Source organism: Rhinolophus ferrumequinum, chromosome 4 (assembly GCF_004115265.2).
Source record: "Rhinolophus ferrumequinum isolate MPI-CBG mRhiFer1 chromosome 4, mRhiFer1_v1.p, whole genome shotgun sequence".
Classification (NCBI taxonomy): Eukaryota; Metazoa; Chordata; class Mammalia; order Chiroptera; family Rhinolophidae; genus Rhinolophus; species Rhinolophus ferrumequinum.
The window spans coordinates 46,324,319-46,346,338 of record NC_046287.1 but is presented as its reverse complement, the minus strand read 5'-3'; the positions used below and the strand labels follow the sequence as shown (position 1 = coordinate 46,346,338).

At 36.7% G+C, this 22,020-nt stretch overlaps 1 protein-coding gene across 4 annotated transcripts in view; it reads left to right on the top strand.

Annotated features, from left to right (window-relative positions):
- The window catches only part of NALCN (sodium leak channel, non-selective), a 315,292-nt gene that overhangs the window by 98,331 nt on the left and 194,941 nt on the right, over positions 1–22,020 (top strand). For all 4 annotated transcript variants that reach the window (XM_033104832.1, XM_033104830.1, XM_033104828.1 and 1 more), the window contains exons 8-9: positions 17,347–17,489; positions 17,628–17,732. In XM_033104832.1, coding sequence (XP_032960723.1) covers positions 17,347–17,489; positions 17,628–17,732 — 248 coding nt within the window. The remainder of the gene's footprint in view (positions 1–17,346; positions 17,490–17,627; positions 17,733–22,020) is intronic.

Below are 22,020 nucleotides of genomic sequence, written 5' to 3'. Positions count from 1 at the left end.
CAAAAAAATATTTCTTTCCTGGAGCTTACAAATTCTACAAGAGTAGACAGGAAATCATCAAGATAAGTAAAATAAATAGTTTGTTATATGGTGATAAGCATTGAGGAGAAAAGGAATGCAGACAAGGGGGCAGGGATTGCTGTGAGCAGTCATTGTGATTTTAGATTGGGTGTCTGGGAAGGCTTGCTTTAAATAAAAATGTGATAGATGTGAGAGAGCAAGCCACGTGGCTGTCAGGAGGGAGGGTGTGCAAAGCAGCAGGAACCTCCAGTGCAAAGACCCTGAGAAGAGCGTGCTCGGTGCTCTCTCCTGCAATGAGGAAGTGCATGTTTTGAGAGTCAAAGGGAATGTGGTCAGGAAGGCAACAGGGGCAGATTCACACAGAGCCTTCCAGATCAATGGAATGACTTTGGCTTTTACTCTTATATGAGATGGGAAGCCACAGGGGTATTTTGAGCAGAGGAGCAATGAGACTGATCAGAAACACCCTGCTTGCTGTGTTGAGAACAGACTGAAGGGAACCAACAGCAGAGGACGAGGGCAGTTAGGAGACTGATCTAATAACCCACATGAGGGATGGTGGTGGCTTGGACTAAGGTGGTAGCAGTGGAAGTAGGGGAAAGATTCTGGATATATTATGCAGGTTGAGTTAATGGGATTTATTCATAGATTGGCTGAGTGTTAAACTAGAATGGTCACTCCAAGATTTTGGCCTGAATGATTAGATAGAATTGCCCTTAACTTCCAGAAGAGCATGTGTGGAGGGGAAAATGAGGATCTCAGCTTTGTCACATGTTAAGGTTGAAGACTGTGATTGGATTAAAACCACTACAGGTGGTGGCATTTCTTCACTTACCTTTTGATTTTAAAACAGAAAATTTGATTGATTAATGAAAAATACACATGATTACACTCAGAACTTATACTCATTGACTCAACAATGAGTCAGTGAGACTTGTTGAATTTTGGTCAAAAATACAAAGTCAACAATGGCTGAGAGCTCTATAAAGTAAAATGGTCAGATTTGCAAAAGGTTGGCCATGTGATGTTATTCTAGTCTTGTTGAAAAATCATAAAAAATTTTGTGCTAATAGATCAAATAAATATAGGTTGGTTGATACGCTGAAGTCGCCAATGAGTATGTTTGTTTTGATAGACAGTTAAGGAAATGCATCCCTACATTTCAAATTATATAATGTGAGATTGAGGTCTCCCTGAGATGGCCGTCGTTATGATATCAAATGCGAGTTCAAACCACTTGCATTGGTTTGCCAAAATACTTCCTGTCCCAGGATTAAATACTTTTCATATTTCTTTGCCAAGAATAACAAGATTCAGACTGGTAGTCCTTTCAAGTATGTGAATTTCTGCAGATGTATTTGACTAGAGATGTTGGATTATGTGTGTGTGTTATTATTAGGACTTTACCTATATCTTCACACTGTTCAGTAAGAAGTAACTCTTTTGGCAAGTTTTTGAGAGCACTGAAATGAGATAAATGAAAGTATAACTCTTATTCTTAAGGAATAATTTATCGCTTCATGATGTTGAATCATACCATTAGTCATGAAACCCAAACCCTATATTTAAAAAGTAACAATCTTATGTTTAAAGTATTGCCTTTGAACATTTCAAAGAATCTTAAGCAAGCCTTTATGTGACATTAAATTGTTAATTTTACCTTGTTATTTTAGATCTATGGTTAGAATTCAGTCTTTGGGCTAAGAATGTGTGTGGAGTATGAATTCCTGTGGTTCAGCATGCCAGTAATTTAGGGCAAGGTTATAGAAAGTTTTTTTGAGAAAAAGACTTGTTTTATGGAAAACCATTTAAAACTCTTCCTTGTTTTATTTCCCTGAATTATCAAATCCGCTTCAGATATTTGTAGGAGATCCTAAAATGTCTATATGTTAATTTTTAGATAGCATGTATTTCCAGACCGACATTCTCCTGGACACCAGCCATTTCTGAGAACAGTGCCACTGGAATAAGCTGGAATAAGTCTCTATCGGAGAATAGCTTGGAATGTTAGTCTCTGTAATAGTGGGGATAAAGTAAGCTAATAAGAGGGAATGTAAAAATGCAGTAAATGCAGTGGCAAAAGCAAGATACAAATTGGTTTCTTTCTAAAGTTATAGTCCTGGGTGGCTAAGTGGGTGAGCTCTGCCCCATGAGGTCATCCTGAACTACAGGTATGTGTGTGTGGCAGCTCTGTAGTCCTCAGCATGTATTTTTCAAGTTTGGCCATATCTTCTCTATTTCTAGGTGGTGAAAGGGAAGGCAAAAATGAGACCAGGGAAAGGGCTTTTGTAGATGGCTTAGAAGTTGCCCACATCAGGGAGAACTTTGTCACAGGGCCACACCCACTTGCAGGAAATGCCAGAAAATATGTTCTCCAGCTGAGCAGCCGTAAGCCCAGGGAAAAGGGGAGAATTCTGGAGGGATGGCTAGCAGTATCTGCCACAGGTTTAAATAAGCAAAGGACAAAATGCCAGTCAATTATAAGTACATTCTAAATATCAGTCGTTTTGTTAAAGTCAAAACAAATCTATCTTATATAAATATTTTTCTACTGTATGTTCTACTTATCAAAAGATTACACTTATATCACGGAAGTCATAGAATTTTCAGTTAGTACTACTGAATGACCAGGAGTCACCCCAAAACTAAACAAGAGTCACTTTTGAGCCTTGTGTCGTTCTGATTTACCTGATAGTCTCCCCATAAGAGAAAGTAACTAAAATTTTGCTGTACTTAAATTTTTTTAACCTGGAGTTAAAACTGTTTTCTTCAACTCTTGTTAGACAATAATCCGAGGAACAGAGAGGGTATGGAGAGAAGGCAGATAAATGTTCTTTTCCCACCCCAAACAGAAATACTGAAGAACCATTGCTAATCCAAACACACAGGAATTTTCACCTCCCCTCCCTTTCCTTGGGTTAGTCTGTTTAATTTTAAAAGCAGAATTTTGCTTTCACAAAGTACAGGAATTTGTTCAAATTCCTCAAAACCAAGCCAAGAAAACTTTCAGAGAGTTCAGACATGCGTGGCAGAGTGGAAAGAACATAGTTTTGGGAGGCAAGCACAGATGCGTGGTAAGACGGCTCCAGACACTCCATTCTGAGTGACCTTGGACAAGTTTCTTAGCCGCATTGAGCCAGTCTCCTCATTAATAGAATGGGAGCAATAAAAATGAACTTGAGTGGTAAGATTTAAAATTAAACCATATAAAGCGCTTAGCATATAATAGGATGGTTCGTTCCATCTGTGTAATCTGGGAAATTACCAGGGAGCTCAAGGTTTTTGTTCCTCTGGTTTTGTTGCCCAGAGTAGTCTACAGTTTTCTGGGCAGAGACTGCCTAATGCAGCCCAGGCTACCAAACCTCTGTCCAAAACCTAACCATTCTGAGTCATGGGTAGTTTCCCCATGAGACAAAGAGGAGCCAGGTACCCACAGATCTCTATAATTGGGGCAAGAAAATGGAGCTGAAACTCTGCTCTGGCTGAGAAGTTCGTGGCTGTGGTAGGCCAGAATAAGCTGCTCACATCTGCTGGTTGCCACTGATGTTTACAAAACAGCATGGTCTCCACGTCTGCCCCATACTTGGCTCTTCCAGCAGCTGGAGTGATCTCTTCAAAAGCCCACCTTTTACTTCAGAAATGTCAGTGGGGAGCCTGGGTTCTCAAAGGCCAAGAAAATACATCTGATAACAGCACTGGCACCTCCCCCCTCAATGAAGTCTGTTAGGAACATGGAGGGCCAGGGTCAAACACACAGTGCCCCCCACCTCTGCAGGAACAAGGCCTTATGCTATTGGGAAGTGCAGTCCCTGTGGGCCTTTTCTTTTCTTTCGCCTGATCTGAGATAACCCTCCAGGGCAGGAGATGAGCCTTCTATGTCCTCTCAGTGTGAGGGCCACATGGTATCATAAGGAGACAGCAGGGACCACAGAGAGAAGCTGTGTCTCTTCAGACGTCCGAATTATGACCGCCGTTATGAGCCAAAAGCCCCAGGCTCCATGGCAGCCAGGGCTCTGGGAGCAACCGGAGAAGGAAGCTTCCCCAGAAGCCAGGAGTGAGCCATCAGAGGGGAGGCTGCTGGAGAAGGAAGTATTGACCTCATGAGCACTTAGGTAGATGAAGCCAGTAGCAGGACAGAGCAGTGGTGGGGAGAACATTCAAAGGATCGTGTGTTCAAATCTCACCTCTGCTACTTCCTAGCCCTGCAACATTGGGCAGATGACTTAACTTGCCTCAGCCCCCGTTTCTTTATCTGTAATGGGGTTATAGCATTAGGGCAACTGTGAGGTGAAAGTGAGCTACAGCCGGGCTGGCACCGACTCATTGCAGGTCTCAACCTCTTCACTGAATAGAGTGGTATTGTATTGGGGGTTGCCAGTATCCTGCCAACTGTGGATGTCATGTAGATGCTAAAGCCACACAAGCAATGGCTCTAGAGACAAAGCCAGCATAAGGTCCAATCTAAAGAAGTCACAAAGATACAGGCCGGGACAGCATGGGGGCTGGAGCAGATCTTTGACAGCACAACCAGACCTTGGGGATTTACCTACGTGGGGAGCAAAACAGTGGATTTGTCCACCTCACTGAGGACCCTTATGGGGTCACATGAAGCACAGAATGAGGGTGTGTGAGTGAAACGGGACTAGTGCCACTAAGAGCTCTCAGGAGGAAGGTAGGAATGGGCAGCATTAGTGGTCAGGATACGGCTGTGTCGCCAGTGAGGGCCCTGGAGCATCCTGAGGCAGGCGAAACAGGTCTGCTGCCCCAGCATCAGGAGCCCTGGCAGCTGGTGTGGGTCACCATTTGGCTTCAGGCATTATTTCTTCATAGAAGTTAATGCAAATGGAGCCCCTCCAAGATGGCAGATGAGCGGCCTGGCCAGCTTTCATTCCCCTGACTTCTGTAATTGCTGCTCTTCACACTGTCCAACACCTGCCTGTTTTCTCTATTTCCATCAACCCCTCTTCCTGACCACTCTCTGCTTTGTTACTTTCATTTGCTCACTTAACCTACATGGGTACATTTTGCCAGATTAGTGTATCTTTATGTGGTAGGCCAGAGGTGAGTAGCAGGAATATGATGGTAAGCAAGCCAAGGTCTGTCCTCTTCTGGCACTTGCGGTCTACTGGGGAAGAGAAAATAAACTGTAGACTTTAAAATGTGACAGACTTTTTAAAATTCTACTTTTTACAGACAATAAGAGAAATGATGGTATGTCCTATATTGCAGAGGATTGGTGCATTCCTTAAATTAAAAGCTTTGGGGAAAAGAAGGCAAGAGATATTGTTGGGTGTGATTTGCCATGCATGTAAGATTAAACTTTGAAGATCAGTCTTTTGACTGTTGTCTCTTTTAAAAGTAAGAGATATTCAGGAATTCTAGGTCAATACATTGGGGATAAAAAGCTGGGAAAAGTAAATGGGCCAAATGAAAGAGCCTTCTCACTAAGATAACTATGTACCTTGTTTCCCCAAAAGACCTAGCCGGACAATCAGCTCTAATGCATCTTTTGGGGCAAAAATTAATATAAGACCCAGTCTTATTTCACTATAATATAAGACCAGGTCTTATACTATGTTATATAAGACCGGGTCTTATAAGTATTGTAGTAAAATAAGACCGGTTCTTATATTAATTTTTACTCCAAAAGACGCATTTGAGCTGATTGTCTGGCTAGGTCTTATCTTCAGGGAAACACAGTAGATGATAAAAGTCCTTGTGCCCCTTTAAACTTCAGTTATTTGTGCTGGAAATTATATATATATATATATATATATATATATATATATATATACTCATACATATATACAAAAAAATGTATACAAGTGGACACTTTGGTCAACGTTGCTCAAGCAGTAGTTCACCATATTCAGAAGTGTCTGGATGCTGATGGTAACCACTTTGAGCACCTCTTGTAATTGCAGAAGTCACACGTGACTTGTATTCATATTTTGTTATCGGTATGTATTGAGTATTACAATTTTAATAGTTTTTTCTTTCTTAAAATGTATATACATTTTTTTGGCTATCTATCTTTCTATCTCCATCCATTTTATATATATACATATATATATATGTATATATATATATATACATATATATATATATCCTTAAAGACAATAGCAAATGTATTCAAGTTTAAGAGAATTACAAAACACAACTACCATAGTAAGTACTTATTTCCAATCCTTAAGTAAATGCCATTACTGAGAAGGCAGAGAGTGATGGTGGTAATCAGATAAGAGATTTGGGTAAAACAGTCCACTCCATTTTCTCACCTGTCCTCTCATTCCTAATATATAGGGTTGTTGTTGAATGAATCTATTATTCATTCATCTCTAGAGATTCAAGAAAAGCCTCTGTCAATCAAATAATGCTAGGTTAATAAATAATAATAATATTTTCTTCAAAAATTATTTTAGATGTGGGCTTATCTCTTTAAACTGAGGTGATTAAAGCTCAAATATCTAGTATCTTAAAAGTGATTTGTAAGATGCATGTGCACACACACACACACACACACACACACACTACTCAAAGACTTATAAATACCCTACATTGATTGATAAAAAAGAACAATGAGTGTGATTATATACCCTCTGAATAATGAGTTAAATAAAACATTAAAGCTTTAAATAATTACTCCACATTCCAGATATATTTCTCTGTGCATTGGATGTTAGGTAGTGTTTCCAGAGATGGTTTTTCTGTAGTTCTCCTGACCAAGGATAGAAAGTTAGTATCACCCCACCAGACACATTGCAAAGGTCTGATTGCTCTCTTAGTGTCGTGCTGACCAAATGAGCTCTGGCCTCATGCGGCAGTCTTGCCAGTGTGCCGAATGAGTGTGGAGAGACACTTCATTCCAGACATAAGCAGACCAGATCACTGCTGCCCAAAGCTCTCTGGCTTTGGTTAAGTTTGTTGTGCTATTATATAAAAATAAAATACTTGAACCATATCCCGTGAGTGACTTTTTTTTCCCTCCTCCTCCACTGTTTTATTTTCAATATGTTATCTGTGTCAAATATTGCTTTAACATTTGTTGTGAAAATCAAGCAGTAAAAAAGGCACATACTAAGGTGTATGGAGAAAACTTATTAGTGGGGGGGTATGGCATACGGCACAGTAAGATTCTAACACAGTGGCTTGGGGCCAGCCAGAAGATGCCTCACTGTCACAATGTGGCCTTACTTTGTGCCAGTGATGATCTTTTCATCCTAATGTTGCACAAGCCAAACTGAGACCAAGCAGCCTAGACTACATCTGGGCAGAGAATGGTGCCTGTGCACACATTAATGTAAAACTCTCATTTTAATCAGACAAGCTCATTTATCTGTGCAATTTCTGGTGTATATCTTAAATTGGAAAGAAGTTGTCCTAACATGCATGTAATGTTTATAGCAACTTTATTCATAATTGACAAAAACTAGAAGCAACCAAAATACCCCTCCATAGGGTATAATTTGAGATAAGCAAAGTGTGGAACATCCATTCAATGGAATATTATTTGTCAATAAAAAGAAATAAGCTGTCAAGCCATCCAGAAACACACAGGAACAGTAAATGCGTATTGCCAAATGAAAGAAACCGGTCGGAAAAAGGCTACATACTGTATGATTTCAACTCTATGACATTTTAGAAAAGGCAAAACTTATAGAGACAGTAAAAAGATCAGTGGTTGTTGGGAGTTTGGGAGGAGAGGGCTGAGGAAAATGGATAAAGCAAAATGGATTTTTAGGAGATGAAACCATCCTGTATTATACTGTAATGGTGGATACATGATATAAGCATTTGTCAAGAGGCATCTAACTGTGTGATACAAGGGGTGAACGCTGATATAAACTACAGGCTCAGGTTAATAGTGTGTCGGCATTGGCTCATCAACTGTAACAAATGCCCCACACTGAAGTAATAATTTCATAGTAGGGGAAAGTACGCAGAGAGAGAATAACTGGGGATACTCTGTACTATGTGCTCAATTTTTCTGTAAGCCTAAAACTGCTCTAAAAAATATACTCATTTCTTTTGAAAGTTAATTTGTTTCTATTCTCTCACATTCTTATCTCACCTATGTGAAGTTCTGGTTTACATGGGAAATGGTGGCCAAGTAGAAATGCATAGTATCTTGCCTCCTTAGTAACACAACTTTTAATATATGCAAAATGTTTTTTCAATCTTAGTGTAATTTTCATAAATCTAAAATTTAATCTGTGACACATCCAAAAATAAATAGAAACCAGTTGAAAAATAACATTTTAAACATGTTTTTAGGCTTTAAGAATTTATAGAAGGAAATAGACAGGAAATACAGGAAAAATTCAGTGAATATTTTTGTACACATGAATAAATGTGAAGATATATGACAAAAAAAAACCCATATATAGTTTTAAATTTTTTAACGATTAGTTAATATTTCCTATTCAGTTGAAACTATTAAATTGTAATATTAGTATGAATGATATTAGAATATATCAGTTTGTTTTATATTGTATCAATTTTTAAATTCATATAACTAAGCCATTTATTATAATTCATAAAATTTTATATTTATCATAACACAAGAAAGAACTTTATTTATACTTAAAGCCATATGTTATCCATATTTCATACATTTTTATTGTAAATTACATTTGATCAATATCACTCACGTATCTTTCCTACTTAGCACTGAATCAAATTTTATTTTAGCATGCCTGTCTGAACAAAAATGGCAAATTATTTATTTCCAACCTTGGTTGATCTTTTGATCCTGTGCTTTCTTACTAGTTCAATCAGGCTTGATATTAAAAATAAAACAAGTTCTTGCTATAGTGGCTATTATGAGGTAGACTGATCAAGTCAAGCTTAAAGTTAATTCTTACTTCCATTGCTCGTGCATGATAATGCAGATGTGAATTACTTGTATCCTGGAATATGAAGAAAAGAAAGTCAGTGTTTCTTTTCTTCATATTCTAGGATACACATCTGAAACCTAGATAACTTTACTAACAATTGTCACCCCAATAAACTTTAATTTAAAAAAAGAAAAGAAAGTCAGTGTTTTTTGTTTTTTGTTTTTTCAAATACTATACTTGGTTCTAATTTTTGGACTATTGTGAAATTTTAATGTCATAACTATTAACTTCCTAAAAATTGCATGAAGTTCTGGTCTTTTTACCTTGATTTCTTTTGATTGTGATTTCCAATAAATCTTTCAAACTTGGGTGACAAAGCTAAAACACTAAAAGAAGCCATATTTTTTGGCATGGTATCTTTTGCTTGCTTTATTAAAAAACTAACATTTAGTGTTTTAGTGGTGCAAGTATCATTATTGCCCTAGTCTATCCACGAAAAACCGAGGCCCAGGGTGGTTCACTGGCTGACTCCAGGTCAGAAAGAAGCAGTGGACAGTTTGTTAGGGAAGGTAACTGAAAGCTAATTGTGTCTAAGCATAGTTTTTGTTAAGTAAATTAACAGAAAATAAATTTCCAAGAAGTTCTTTTGATCTGAAATCATGGCTCCTCAAAGGCAGAGGGTAACGGGTATCTGTCATGACCTGTCCTGTGCTGCCCTTACTCCCAGGCTACATGGAAATTGACCAGCCAGAGGGCAGGGAGTGTTTTAGTTGGCACGTGGGCTCAGTGTCCTTGGAGTTGTTCTACTTTAATACTGAAACTTTCCTGCCAATGTCAGCATCCGGCCTTGTCAACACTCTTTTTCCATTTGTGAACACTATAGTTAAAGCTTTCAGCTCTTCTTTTCTAGAAGTGTTTTATATTTAGAACTTGAAAGTTTGGAAATTTTCTACAACTGAAGAAATACGTTTCAAATAAGAGTCTTTTATTACTTATAAAAAGAGTTTAACTTAGAAATAACTTAGAAATAAACATATATGTGCTTTTTCAGTAGGGCCTTTGATCTTACTGCAAAATGGATAGTGAAGTTTAAGGTAACAGATAAAGTGATTTCATTGGTGTGATAAGGTTGGAACAAAAGAGTGCTTAACTGTGCACTAAAAAAGGCTAAAATTCAACTCAAAAACATAAGGATTATAAATACGTTTTAAAGCATTCATAATAAACAACATCCTTTGGTGTTTGCTCCATGTTCTAGAATAGCAAATTAAAAAAACAAAAAAACAAAACCAAAAAAAACCACAAAAGAACATGTTGTGTTGTTATTTCGATGGCCACTTGGCAATTGTGAGGCTGAATGTGTGTGGAACATTAGTTGAGCATGGGAATGACTTGTGTGTAGATTATCATAATCATAAGGTTACCTCACAGTCTACCAGGGGAAATATATGAGTTAATTATCTTAGAAATATATGTTAGTAAAATTAAATATGATTTCAAGGAATAGGAAACATTGTTCATAAAAGTTTCATCTCAGGTAATTTAAATCTAACTGGTTTATTGTTCAATAAACCTCTATCATTCAGGATGGTCCTTCCTTGACAATGCTGGTCTACTGACCTTACTCATATTTCATGTGTGTGGATACATTCAGCCTTAGTGACAAAGATTTATTAAGTTGAATCCAGATGTCTACTTAAAAAATACACATCTATCGTTGGTATTTGTTTGTATTGTCTCATGGTAAGCACATTTATTTTATAATAACCACTGTTGGATAAAATTCACCACAGATGTAACTATCAGGATTTGAGAGTATAGTTTGTGTGAAGAGGTAAATGGTAAGGTGGTGTGGGGCAGTTTGGTGGGAGAAAAATATATAGAAAGTTACGATGAATCTCACAACTGACTGTTGGTTCAAATATTTTAAATATGTGGTTAAAATCTGTATATGAGGTTTTATACCAGAGAGTTGGGAAATTACCAGAGGGTGAAAGAAACTGAAAGTTCCCCAAAATAAAACAAAAGGATTTCAACGTAGATTTTGTCTTCAACAGGTGACTTTAAACTGAAAGTTATAGTTGAATTAGAGAAACCACCATGTTGCTTGAAATTTGGTTGTGGCTATTTAGATTCCATTGTTCAGACTACACCTCCATGTGTCATGAGCCACTTAACAGGTTTCTGTTCAACACTCTTCTTTCATGGTCCAGACAGAACCAGTCATGAACATGGACTACAGTTGAGTCCATTTTCTTCTGTTTGTCTATGAATATATCGAATGCCTCATCTTGATTCAGACACAAAACCTAGAAAACTTGCAAAATGTGTGTTTGTAGTTTGTCATGGAATAATTCAGAAAGTACCACAATATTCTTTGGAGAGGAAAATTTTGTGCCATTTATTTAGTTCAAAATATGTGATTTTTCTTTTTAAAACCTTGTTAATATATTTGTAATATCTCATTCTGCAAACTAAGATATCCCACCCCCAACTTTGGATACGTGTTGGTACAAACAGTCATCTTATAAAACTGCAGAAAGTAAAAAAAGAAATAAGATTTTTCTTCCAATGTATAATGGTTGAAACAAAAAAACTGATGCATATTACTGTAATGGTTAAATTGAGTTATCTGCTGTGTGGCAAATACTTTATGCAAACAATCGATATCTTAGGTTCTAGGCTTTTAGCCTTCAAAAATCTTTAAAGTTGAATAAAATGTCAAATTCAAATGTAAACTATTATAAATATAGTCTAAAAATGCATTTTTAGGGCTCTTCTTTGGCCCAAAAGTATTTAACCTCCAACTAGTTTATATAAGCCAAAGGAGAAATTTTAATAAATCTCACAACTGTTTTATTTTCTCCATTGGTAAGTGAAGAAATTCAATTCAGTTTGAAATACTTAATTGACACAAATCATATGTAAGATTAACCCTGAGGTAGGCACTGGAGGGCAAAACCTACAGAATCAGAAAGACCAGCAAGTTAGGAAAGGGATTCTTTCACAGGGGCAATTTTGCCTACCAAGGACACTGGGCAATGTCTACAAACATTTTTGGTTGTGACACTTAGGGGTGATGTTGGAATCTAGTGGGTAGAGATCAGGGATGCCGCAATGCACAGGACAGGCCCCCACAACAAGCCATTCTCCAGGCCCAAATGCAGTAGTGCCAAAATTAAGGAAATCTGGATTAGAGTGTCAACTAAGCCGGTGGTGCCCCTTTGATTTATTTCCACTGACACTTCAGGATTTAAATAACAGTGAATTCTACCTAAATTCAAACCGATAGTACAACTTACCTTTGAGCAGCTTCAACTGATTCCCCCTTTAAACTATGCAAAGCTCTTTTTTTCTATTAGTTCTGTTTAACAAGAATATTGCTCTGTGGAGCAGTTCTAGAGTTGAAAAATAAAATTGAGGTGGAGAACAAGTTATATGGAGGCAAACATAACAAAAGAAGTGGAAAATAATGAAGCACACTTGCCCCATCTTGTAGGTTGTATTTCTAATAATGGAAATGTGCAAAAATCAAGCTCTTACTGTGTGTGGACTACCTTTCAGGGTTGGATATTTAATCATTGCAACGGTAGTTGAGAGGCATCTACTTGGAGTATAGGATGGGGATTATATCCTTCCACAGTTAAGTCTACTGGTTAAGAGGCGCTCTTGAGTCACCAGTAGATAAGGAACATGTAAGTTTCTTTTCGCTTCCACCTGAGGGGGATGTGTAAATTGGAATGCATAGAGGTGAAGTCAATCAGCTGATCTTTGGAAAGGGTGAGATCAAATCAGAGTCAGAGTCAGAAAGAACTTAGAAAAGTTGAGGAAAACTGATGTGCCTGAGTGACAAGAGTGTTGTCTTTGTGTCCTCCACAAATGAGATTCTGTTCCCAGGTGGGAAATGAAGCCAGACAATCAATTCAATTTCGTAAAAAGTACACAAGGTTGGAAAGGTTAAAGGATCGGATAATAAAACAGGTATGAAGCAGGATGACCTAGGTAGAATGAAGGGTGACTCAAAGGTGCTGTAGGGGGTGCTTCCAGACTCCTATAACTTGCTATGCTTTGCAAAGTCAAGGGCAGACTCCAAAGGGACTGAGCCATAGCTAGCATCCAATGGGATGGGTTCTTTCCTGACCTGGGATTGGGCTGCCTGGGGAGGTGGTGTGTTCTATATCACTGGAGTTGTTAAAATTCAGAAACATTGCCCTGAGAATCCAACCATTGAAAGACAAGATGGAATAGATGGTCTTAAAAGGAATCCTCTCAATTCTATTAGGAATTCTGAATGTGGGATGAAGGTTATTGTTCAGACTAAGGCCTGGTATACTTACTCATTCAATGATCTAAAGCCTGCATCACCAATTCTGACTTCCCAAATTCTTTCACAATAGATCAGGTATCACCATCGTTAGAATAGCACTACAGATATTTTGTGTTTGGAGAGGAGTATAATGGTGGAACCCCAGGTTAGTACCTTGTTATTAGTTATCACCACAGTTCTGTGGCCCTGTCATTTGAATAGCTCAGTGGCATTATGTAACCTATGACTAGAAGAAACAATAGGGAATATTCCCAGGACAGTCAGTTTTTCACTTTTTTTTTTTTAATGAAAAAAGAGAAGACAGCCAAACAGTAAATATAATCCTAAATATAGTCAAAACAGATGGGAATGTAATTTTGTTCAGAACTATAAAAAAGTCCTCTACTATGTCCCAATACATACATTCTGTAGAAAGTTCCAAGGTGAGTGTTTATTCTCTAAATGAAGTCTTGTGGGTCTTCTTAATCCAATAAATTCAAACCATCAATGGAAGACATCAGCAAGAATGAATGAAATTAGAAGAATTGATGAGATGAGTAAAATTGTTGTGATTTTGTTTCTTATACAACTGGTATTCATGCTTTGAGAGTTTGAGTCTAAGAAAATAGCATTATTCCAGGAGCTTCCTAGAGATATTTTTGGGAGCAGGCTTCATTGTTCTCTAGTAAGAGAATACATTCTATTTCTAGGCACTATAATAGAATCATTATTCCTTTAACAAAAAGGCAGTCCTTTTATACAGAAATTTTAGTTCCATAATTAAATGGACTAAAAGTACTCTATAGTGCATCTAGAAAAATATTTTGTATGTATTGATATAATATTTTCTAGAAATTTCCCATGATGGATTAAACAATGGAGGAAGACTTTCTTGTTTATAAGTAGCATGGGCTTTTAAATTTGCATATGTGTACTTTAAGTAAATTTTGAAAATCAGCAAAACAGTCAATAATAAAATAACTTCTTTTCTTTCCAGATACACAATTGTGCAATATTCACAGTGAGAAAGAAATCATTTAAAAAAACCAAACATGTGAGAAGTATTTGTCTTAATATGATCATTGTTTATCAAGAATTCTTGATAAAGAATTGTAACACCTCAATGCCAAGTGTACAACTGAAAAACACAGTTTTAATTTAGAGTGCTCATCTCTAGTGAAGGAGGGAGACAAGGTGACAGAAGTCAGTGTGATAAGTGACATGATGCACGTGATCTCTCAGCACTGCAGGAGGACTGAGAACAGGCACCTCGTGTGGCTTATGGGCAGAGGAGGTGAGCTGGGCTGAACACCTGCAGAGCAGTCAGCTAAGAGGATGAGAGAGAAGCACAGGGGGGCATCCACGGAGAGCAGGATGTGCAAACTAAGTTTGAGCAGCTGCAGTTTCTTACTCAGGGTTGTCCACTCCCAAAGAAAATAAGACTGTCATAAGTTTGATTTTTGTCAACTTAAATATTAGTCAACAATTGGAAAGTCATTTTCAGAATTTATTTTCTTTTCATATACTCGTCAAAGTCAGGAATAGAAAAATGATAAGGACTATACTCTAATTCAATTGCCTTTGCTCCTGCAAGCTCTTAGTAGCATAACGTCTCCAAAATCTTTGACCCAGGGTAGTTCATATATATGGCAACCATTGTCTTCAACAGTCATCATTTTTCCTGGGGAGTTTATTTTGGTTACATTTTCATAAATAGCTCATCTCTTTGAAACAACAAACCCTGCTCTTTGAGCCCCACTGTGCATTCCTACTTCGTCGCCTTTTTCTGTGTCAAATGGAGTAGAAGCTTCAAGATTAGATCGTACTATTTTTTAATGATTTACAAACAGCATCTTCCCTGTTGTCTCCTGTTGTAATAAAGAAAGATCTTGGCAAGCAGAGGAACGATAGTTTTCAGCGTTCCTCTCAAATTTAATCTAATATTGACAAACTCCTTATTTTACCTGTAAATGCTCAATTGGTAAAACTATTAAACTTTAAAGGTAATTCATAATGGATTTCTATAGCCACATTTCTGCTTTAGTCCAAATAACTAGAAGAAAATAAGGGACATAAACTAATTGTTTTATGTTGAAATTGTCCTTCATTCAGTCCACAAAAGGAAAATTGTCCTTTTTTTTTGGTACATACGCATCATTAATAAAAAGAGTCACTTCTCTTTTCTGTTGGCATTTTATTTTTTTGTAAATGTTGTTTTGTGAATCTTTCTCTTAAAAGTTATCTTCTTGCATGAGTTCCTCAATATACTATAAACTTAGTCACCATTGTCCCTTAGGGAAAAAAAAGGACTTTATTCAAATTAAAGCTAATAAGAGAAAATATGTTCTTTTTAAAGTCCCGGTCTCAAGCAGGAGGGAATATAAGTAACATAGGAAAGGAAAAGAGTTTAAGACATGGACGTGTTGATGCGAGTTCAATTTCTGGTTCTGTCACTTTCTACCTCAGGCAAATTCATTAACTAGTGACCTTTTCTATAAATTGTGATTGGCGGTATCTGCCCTTTTACCCACCTACTCATCTACCTGATTAATTAGACAGGGATTTCTTTAGCATTTAAGTATGTAAAAGAACCTTGAAACTAAACATGTTCTACAAATACTAGTTGTTATGGCAAAGACTTAATGTACAAAATGTGATTCTTAAAGTGAGAGCAGTACATATATGAAGTTAGATTTTACATAATGACCAAATAAGAATATTTTTTCCTTCTTTCTCTCAGCTTTTCTTTTAAGCCTCTTTATCTCCCATTTGTCCCACTTACTTCTAGACTTTTTCTGCCGTTCTGCATGCTTTGGTATTCACGGATGCTCTGATTAGTCTATCTGCATTCACAGCCCCAAAGAGACAGTCCGTCTTCAGCCAACTTTAGTAACCCCCTTCTTAGTCTGGGCATTTGATCATATGCAGATTCTAGTTTTAAATTTCTGTGTGGTTAGAACATATATACTCGTAGGTGGATGTTGGTTTTATATCCTATAATAATTTAACTCATTTATAGCAGTGGAATTTTTTGAGGTGCAAATTTTACCAGTTTTATAAATAACAATATATATTTGTCTTATAAACAACTTCAATTCAGTATTTTTATTTCTGTTCTCTCACAAAATAATATTAAGCAATATTTTTAATTGTCATGACAATAATAATACCTAAAATTATGAAGTTCTCACCGTATGCCACTTTACAGAAAGGAAATCATTTAATCCTCACAACACTGTGAGGTATGCGTTATTATTTCCCCATTTTACAGGTGGGAAAACTAAATCACAGAAAGGATGTCAGGAGGCAGGATATAATCACAGTTAAATATGTATGTCCTTTTTCAGAATGGCTGGGTTATTTCTAATTCACCTATTATTATCTGTACATCCTTAAACACATTGTTTACTTTTTATGTGCTTTAGTTTTCTGATCTGTAAAATGGGGAAATAATAACACATGCGTCATAATGCTGTGAGAATTAAACACTGTCTTTCCTCTGAATGGCATTTTAGGTTCTCTTAATTGTCTGTTCAACAATCTGCCCACATATTGTTCATTTTCTTTCTTTCCACTATCAGTAGTATTTTCAATGAGACAATTCTCTCAGAATATGCAAAGTACTATTTGATAATTTAGTTAGTACCTTACATTTTGGTGTTCAGTAAACACTATGACACCCAAAGACAGGCTTCAATTTTAATTTTTGAAGCCTAAGTAAGATACTTTAATCTCCCAATGAGAAAGTGATTTCAAATGAAACCCAGTTTCCAGATTTATTTCATTCTGGTTAAAACTATAGCAAGTGCTTTTCAGCACACTATAAGTAGTAAACCCCAACAGGCAACTTACATGATACACCTTCTTTTTTATTATGTCTTTACTTGGTTTGAATGTTAATTTCCTTTTCCACATTGTTAAATGCATTTAACAGCTCAAGTTATAAGGTAAAATTGTTTTATTGCTACAGCTATTAAAATTGTCCTGGCTTGAAGTCAGAAACGACTGTATCAAAATCCTAAGAAGAAAAACAATAAAATGCTGCATGCTATTTTAGTCCATTTAGAAGAGATTTTGTCATTGAGAAAATGACCATGGATCAATACTGATTGTTTTTCTGAAAAATGACTTCTCGTTTCAAAAGTCCCCCCTAACTCAGTCTGCTCTCCTCTCTCGTGACAGGCACCAGCATATTCACAGTCTATGAGGCTGCCTCACAGGAAGGCTGGGTGTTTCTCATGTATAGAGCAATTGACAGCTTTCCTCGCTGGCGTTCCTACTTCTATTTCATCACTCTCATATTCTTCCTTGCCTGGCTTGTAAAGGTACTATAAAAATTTGTCCTACTATTAATAAAAGCTATATTTTCTGACAGTTTCTACAGAACTTTTGTTTGTTTTCACATGCCCACTGCTTCCTCATTCCCAGTCTTTGGTAAATGTGGTTTTGTAATTTTCTTTCAGAATGTGTTTATCGCAGTCATCATTGAAACATTTGCAGAAATCAGGGTACAATTTCAACAAATGTGGGGATCGAGAAGCAGTACTACTTCCACAGCCACTACACAGGTACAGTATCAGGCAACAGTGTTACATCCCACTCAAATATGGACATACCATCTTCACCATCCGTGGGACTTGAGGAAACTTGAGGGAGCCCTGTTATAATAGCCTTCTACAATCAGACTCACTAAGAGGGTTATTAAGAAGTAGAAGTGCAAAGGTCCAAACCCTGCAGAACCAAATTAGGCTTTCTGGGTGATGGGATAAGGGCACCTATATTTTTATCAGCTCCATGGGTGGATTTGATACAAAACTGGGCTTGTCACCACATTTATTATGTACCTTTGATTTGATTGTGTCATCACAAGTCCTGAAAGGGCTTACAGATAAAATATGGAAACTGCAGATAAAATTCTCCCGTTTTTGTAAATACTTATTCATGTAATTGAAAACCAATACAATGGTACTTATGTATAGGATTAGAATTGTTGGAATGGAAAATGTATTTCATTCGGGATGAACCAATCACAGTCTAGTAAATTATGAAGAACACCCCTCAAATGCATGTCTGTGACTTTTGAGGAATCACTACTATATATTAGGAAGGGTTCAATGCTCCCAAGAAATTGGAAGTGCCCTAGAATTTGACTGACAATGGCAGGGCAGTAATTCATAAGAGAGCAATTCAGATTCAATGACTCTATTTTTATTTTTGGTTTTGTTTTGTGTTTTTTTGTTTGGTGTTTAGAAAGCAGAAGGGCAGGTTTATATATCTTGTTCTAGTATAAAAAGAGAAAATTGAAATTCATGAATTGAGAACAAAATTATTTTAATGCCTTGTAACTATTATTTTAACATTAAATTTTTCTAAAACTTTAATGTAAGTTTGTAAATACTTATATGGGTTTATTGGTACAAAGGTTTGTGAAAGATCCAAGGTACAAATTTTATTTTGAAAATATTCAAATTAGATTTCTAATAATTATATGCTAAAATGCTATTAAACATGCTAATAATTGGGAAAGCCTTATGCAACATTTTTATGATGCTGTGAAAGTTTGAATTTTCTGCTCAATTCATTATAGATGAAATAGTATTAATATTAATCAGTTTTGACAAACAACTATTCAAACTTCCATGAAAGATTTTAAAAATATTATCTAGGTTATTTCAAAGATGGCATGTAGGAATACCTTCAAAGAAGCAACCATATCTAGTTTTTATTTCTTCTCTCATCTCTGTTAGTGAACTATGAGAAATGTTAAGTTCAAGTCCATTCTGTCTTTTAAGTAATGTGACAACCTCTCGGAGGTGTGTTTTCTGTTCTCTCTCTCTCTCTCTCTCTCTATATATATATATGAGTAAATAGAATATAGAACTATGAACTCTGCACAGAATTAACATCAGTGTTCTCGAGAGATGACCTAAAATGATCATAGTATACTTTAAAACCATATTATATTTATTAAGTAACTCTTATTTATAAAACCACAGCTGGAAAAACAGTGTTTCAAAGGGCCATCAAATCAGCCAGCAGTTAGAATATTAACAGAAAGTGAAATGTGAAGAGACTGTTAGCAGAGTTATACAAAGCTGTTTTCATTAGAAATTGTCGTTAATCTGGAGGAATAAATTGATAATTTAGAGGTAATATGTCTAGGTATTCAGCAGAGGTAATCACACAGAGAATCGTGAAAAACCTTCATTAAGAAAAATGCTGTGGCTGAGGACCCAGTTGCCAGGCAACTGAAGCTCCTGCAGCAATCTCTTGGTAAAACACCACTTAGGCTGCCTGGCAACCGGCCCAGGCCCCTCCCACCCCCTCACAGACACTCAGCAAGTGGCCCAGATGTTTTTGTGTGTGTGGAAGGGACAGACATCATTTGCTATGATTCTGTTACACTTGTAAAATCTGACAGAACTCTGTGTGCAAGAACCTCTTGTTAAATGGTTTAAAACACTAAATCACAAGTTTCTAATTCTAACATAACAGATAGGCTTTAAGGAAATAAAATAAGGATGGTTATTGTATTGTAAAGCACACAGCTGTTCAGAAATGAAGTCAGTTCCTGCATATCTTTTTCATGTAGAAAAATTTGCAGTTTCTCCACATAAGTTATCCTCGTAGAAATGTTGAGAAAGTCCCTGACTTGGTGAACCTGTTGATGTCTGCAAGTCTTTGGACTTTCCAGGAGGGCTGTGTGTGTAGAAAGAAAACCATACACATTAAGAGAATAAGGAAAGAGTTTTCTGACATCTTAGGCAGTTCAATAGTAATTGACTCTGATATGAACTCTTCAGAGACAAAGAGAATCCGCGATGAGAACTGTTGTTTTGTTTTTAAAATAGGAGGAGGCAACCTGCCTCTGAGTCACAGCATAGAAACCAATTACAGAAAAAGTAATGCCATCGGTCTTATGGAGACCATGATACAAAATGTAACAGGAAAACAAAAGGGCAATGATGTGAAAATTTTCAGATTAGTTATCATTAATTTGCCTGAATTCTGATGGGGATGGTGACTTCCATACCTGCATAATTATTAGACATGGATCATTGTTGCCATATGCTCAGCTATATGTTGAGTTAAAGTGCAAGATATTCATACACCTAGGATATAATGGCCCCCTGTGTCCCTTAACAATAGGACTATCCATGCCACAGCTTTCTAGGGGTATTGCCCAGAACTGGAAGTTGAGATGTGCAGATATGCTGTTAGAAAACGGTCTGGACATAGTATCCCTCTAGTCCAGACCCTCACTCTTGTTTGTTAGATGCTTCACCTCAGGTATCCGCTGCCAGTCCTGTGGTCTTCTGATTTAGACTGACTCATGGTAAAGATGAGCTTATCTCACTTTGGAGTAGAACTGAAAAGAACTGCTAAACTTCGGGGTCACACAAAGCTACTTTTTAATGTATAGTGATCAGAGACACACAAGGAAGGCCCTGGCAATCAATACATACCTTTTATATGTGACTCACGATTCAGTAGGGATGCATGGGATTGGTATATAAATATTCTGATTGTCTAAAGAGAGTAATAAGTTCTGAGCCTGTAGTTACCTCAGTTTCAGCACTCTTGCTGACCCATGTTTTCTGAATTAATATTCCCTAATTAAAATTGAAGTCTGACAAGGGTAGAGTTGATGTAGGATAAAAGGACACTTATGAGTTCTTCCTTTGTAGTTCTGTAACCACTCTAAACAGCTTCTGCGTGAATATGTAATGCTGAGTTAAAAGCAGAAATGCATAGATGAAAAGACATATGGTCAAAATTAGAAAGAAGTTCTCCTCCAAAAAAACCTATGTATAACATAAAGACAATATTTTAGTAAAAAATGTGTTTACTGTATTCCAAGAGCATTGATTTCCACATGAATATACATCATTAAAATAAGTGAGAAAGCAATTTAATGAAAGCAATTTCTGGGAATTATTCTAGCATGGTACAATGGTAAGCTCCTTCTAATAAGAAACCATAGTAATAGAATAATATATTCATCATAGGAAGCCATAAGTGAGACTTAAATGTTATGAAGCTGAGTCATCGACTATATCATTTAATAATGAAATCAAGTCAAGTGTCCACTCTCATTATTTTCTGTAATAATCACTATTACCTATCTTAAAAATGATTTCGAAAGAATCCAAAGAGCATAATAATTTCAAAATCAATTTTAGATTTTCTGTGTGTGTGTGTGTGTGTGTGTGTGTGTGTGTGTGAGCTGCAAGAGACAAAAAGCCCAAAACAAGTGGCTTATGTAAAATAGAGTTCCTTTCTCTCTCATGTAAAGTTGAAGGAGATCATTTGGAGTTGACATGGTGATCTGTGTTGCCACATATCCTGACTCCTTCCACCTTCTTGTTCCACTTTGAGTAGGCTCCATTCTTAAAGTTGCCTCTTGGATTAAGTTGGTTGCTGTAGCTCTAACTCTCCCATCCATATCCCAAAAGGCAGGAAGGAAAAAAAGGAAAAATAGAAAGTTTCTGCTTACATCTCATAGGTCAATATGTGAATACATATTCAAGATTAGCTTCAAAAAAAAGAAAAGAATTAGTCCTTTTTTTTGTTTTACTTTTGTTGTGGTTTGGTTTGTTGTTGTTGTTGTTGTTATTTTGTTTTTTGTGGGGTTTTTTTGTAGCCTAGTCCTATGAAATTTTTCTTACTTTGGAAGACAAGGAGAAGGGATATGGAGGGAGAACTTGAAGCCCCTGCTTCTGCCGCATGACCCTAACGATCTGAGTCCTTGAACATTCCTGGCTTCAGATTTCCCATCGTCTATGGCACATAGCTACTGTTACATTAACCAATCTAGATGTTTCATAATTCAGGGGCTAAAGAGAAATTGAACAT